This window comes from Daktulosphaira vitifoliae, unplaced genomic scaffold, assembly GCF_025091365.1.
Source record: "Daktulosphaira vitifoliae isolate Bord-2020 unplaced genomic scaffold, ASM2509136v1 Scaffold_5, whole genome shotgun sequence".
In the NCBI taxonomy this organism is placed as follows: Eukaryota; Metazoa; Arthropoda; class Insecta; order Hemiptera; family Phylloxeridae; genus Daktulosphaira; species Daktulosphaira vitifoliae.
Genome location: NW_026099576.1, coordinates 16,732,915 through 16,736,119, shown reverse-complemented (window position 1 = coordinate 16,736,119; position 3,205 = coordinate 16,732,915). Strand labels below are relative to the sequence as shown.

At 26.1% G+C, this 3,205-nt stretch overlaps 1 protein-coding gene across 1 annotated transcript in view; it reads left to right on the top strand.

The window, feature by feature from the left end:
- The window catches only part of LOC126907835 (uncharacterized), a 5,914-nt gene extending 3,128 nt beyond the window's left edge, over nucleotides 1-2,786 (top strand). Inside the window, exon 4 of the mRNA XM_050689454.1 lies at nucleotides 749-2,786. Within this exon, the coding sequence (XP_050545411.1) occupies nucleotides 749-2,070 (1,322 nt within the window). The 3' untranslated portion in view covers nucleotides 2,071-2,786. The remainder of the gene's footprint in view (nucleotides 1-748) is intronic.
- The last annotated feature ends 419 nt before the right edge of the window (nucleotides 2,787-3,205 follow it).

Here is a 3,205-nt window from a genome sequence, read left to right as displayed (position 1 = left end):
AGCAATTAAAAAAAAAGTGGAAAGAAGTGTGCATGATATTTAATATAATTATCCTTATTGTATTTGTTTTACGTAATAATTATCTTTTTTATATAAAAAATAAACATTTAAAATATTTTAACTAATTTAAATATTATGTATTTTTTAATCATGAGTAAACGTTCATATTGTATGATTTAAATTAAAATCTAGCAAATATATCAATACGTTTATTTTTAACAAATTCCTTAGAGTTAAGACCACAGAGAGTGCAATAGTTTTTAGTTAGGCGCGAGTATTACGTTAATAATAAAGCGCAAACTAATGTTGCTAGACGACAGCTATAACACGGAAGTCGGTGAAAGAATGTAGCACTGAAGTCAAACGACAATTGCACGCAGCGATAATTTTGAAATGGTGGAGGGCGTGGTCTTCGCCAATACGGAAAACAACGCTATCTCTGGAGCGTTGTATACGTTTTATGTTCTGTGTAGCGTCCTCTTAAAAGCGTTGATTAAGGCTTGAATACATTATAAACCTGTGTTGTTATGTTGAAAACATTTTATCGTGTTCTAAATGTTTAGTTTACTATTAATTATTATTAATGTATTAATATTATTATCATTATTATCATCGTATGATTTTATCAGATATAATATATGTACTTAAATAACACTTCAAACTTTCTCTATTGTTAGTCAAATTCATAATAATTAACCCATGACTTAAATTAATAAACATATAAATGATATTTTTTCATGTTATTCAGACGATTGGAAATTACATTCCAACAATCTCATGGAAAAAATGAAAAGTCAAGGTGATAGATTGAAATGTTGTTACATGTATAGCGCACTTTTTTACTTCCATTTAGTAAGATATCTTTTAGAAGATACTCACGAATTACGTTTAATCGAAGAAGATGATTTGATAAAATGTTTTTTCGTTGAAGAAACAACAAACATGTTAGCATCAATGTGGTCTAGTGGTATGCAAACATCTATGAGAGGAATATGGTACATTCACGTATATACGAAATCTCTACAAGATTTTTTAAAAGAATCATACACCAAAAATTTATCTTATGACGATAAAAATGTATGCATAGATGAAATTGATGCTGTTTTACGGGTATTGCAAAAAAGAACAGACGATCGATGTAACAACGCTAACGTGTTCAACTATAAACTGGATGGCTTAAATCATCAAAGTGATATTAAAAGTTTAGAATTAAATCCAAAACAAATTGTGAAGAGATTAAAAATAATGAAATGTAATAAAGATATGATAGAAGCACTTATATTGGCAAATATTCGCTTTGGATTTAAGATAAATGATAGATTTTTATTTTTCCACGAACGATTAATGTTGAATAACGTTTTCAATAACAAAGATAAAATAACAGATTTGATAAATTATTTAGACATTCAAATAGAGGACATGGAGATTCCAGATAGAATGATAAATAACTTCACACAGTTAAGATATAATAAACTAAATATTAGTGAAAAAATTAAACATATTAACTTATACATTCAAGACTCAATTGATTTGATGAAAATATTATTTTTGCGTTTGCTATGGAAATTTTTGTTATATGTAAATGATCAGTTAACAGAATATAAATCAAGTATAGTAATTAATAAAAATCTAGTACGTTGGACTATAATACTAAATAAAAGTTTAAAAACGATGGTAGAAAATGCAATTGAATTTGTGCGGTACTTTGATTTAGGTGATGACGCGTATTTCACTCGTTTGATCAATTACCTAAAATTTGCTATTCAACTGACTTTGGAAAAAAAATCTGCCAGGAATCATTTAGCTATCGAAGAAATCAAGTTCATTCTGAGAAAAATTTGCAATAAACTTACCGATGTAAATTTTAATATCAAAGAACGAATAACTGAACTTACTACCAATTTAGAAATATTTCAAACCAATAACGAGTTGAAAATTGAGATGGAAAGTTCAGACCATTTAATAAATTATTACGTTAATAGTACTAACCTTTACTTAGAGTACATAAAAAAAAATATGAAAGGAATCAACTTCAGCGTTATTAAATTATTTTTAAAACACTCGTTTTGATTTACTTGATAAATTAAACGAAATACCAAATTTTGATTTTTAATAATTATTTAAACATAATTATTCAAACGAAAAGATTTACCAAGTCACTAAAATTATTATGTTGTTTATTTATACTTCACAGAAACCTAACAATTAAAAAAATTTACTTAAAATAATTTCATTTAATGTTATATTATCACTTATAATATTAACATATAATATGATGTTATCGTTAGTACATGTATGTCACATATTATGTATATACAAGATCACCAAAACAGGGTTCCCTTATTTAAAATACAAAATAACCAGATAATTATAGGATAAAATCTACTTATTCTATACATTTTTAAGTAACGCCTACACGCAAAACTCCATTATAATTAACCAATTAGAATAGAAAGCCTCAGCTTCCAAAATCACGCTAGGAATCACTTGACTACCCCCTTATGAATTTAAAAAGCCATTTTCCCTCGTCAAAACCAGTTCTATCGGTAATATTAAAATACAAAAAATCTACGACGCTCTACTCAAAATATCAACCTCTGGAATTTGGTCTTTTTTTTTAATTAATTTGGACTCAGATGATTTTTCTTTTAAAAAATTAAATGACACATAGAAATTTTAAAGTGAATTTTGTTTTGGTAAATCTTTTAATTTAAGTTAATTTGTTCATTAAATAATAATGTTTTATTTATTTTTACTATTGTGTAAATAAATGTCGAATAATATTATAAACATTAAACCTTTTTAAATTATTTTATTTTAATAATAAAATCAATCCAACTTAGAATAATATTTTATAGTAAAATTTTATTGTGAACTTTTCTTATTGGGTAGCTAGTCTCGTCATTAATGTCTTTGTTTTAACAAACATCGCGCTACCAGACAACGCAGAGAAACTTACGGGTATATTTAAAATATTTTTGTCTAGGTGATTATTGTGACGCATCCTTTCAAAGCGTCAGCGTCGGGACATAATATCGCCTTGATAACATTTTTATATAGATACAAATATTTCTGAATTTTGTTTTGGCCAGGTCATAGGAAGATTCGAAAAAGAAGGGATTGTTTTTTCTAATTAATGATAAATATTAAAAAAATTTCTTTCAACGTAGTCTAAGATGTCAATAATTATTTTTAAAAAATTTTC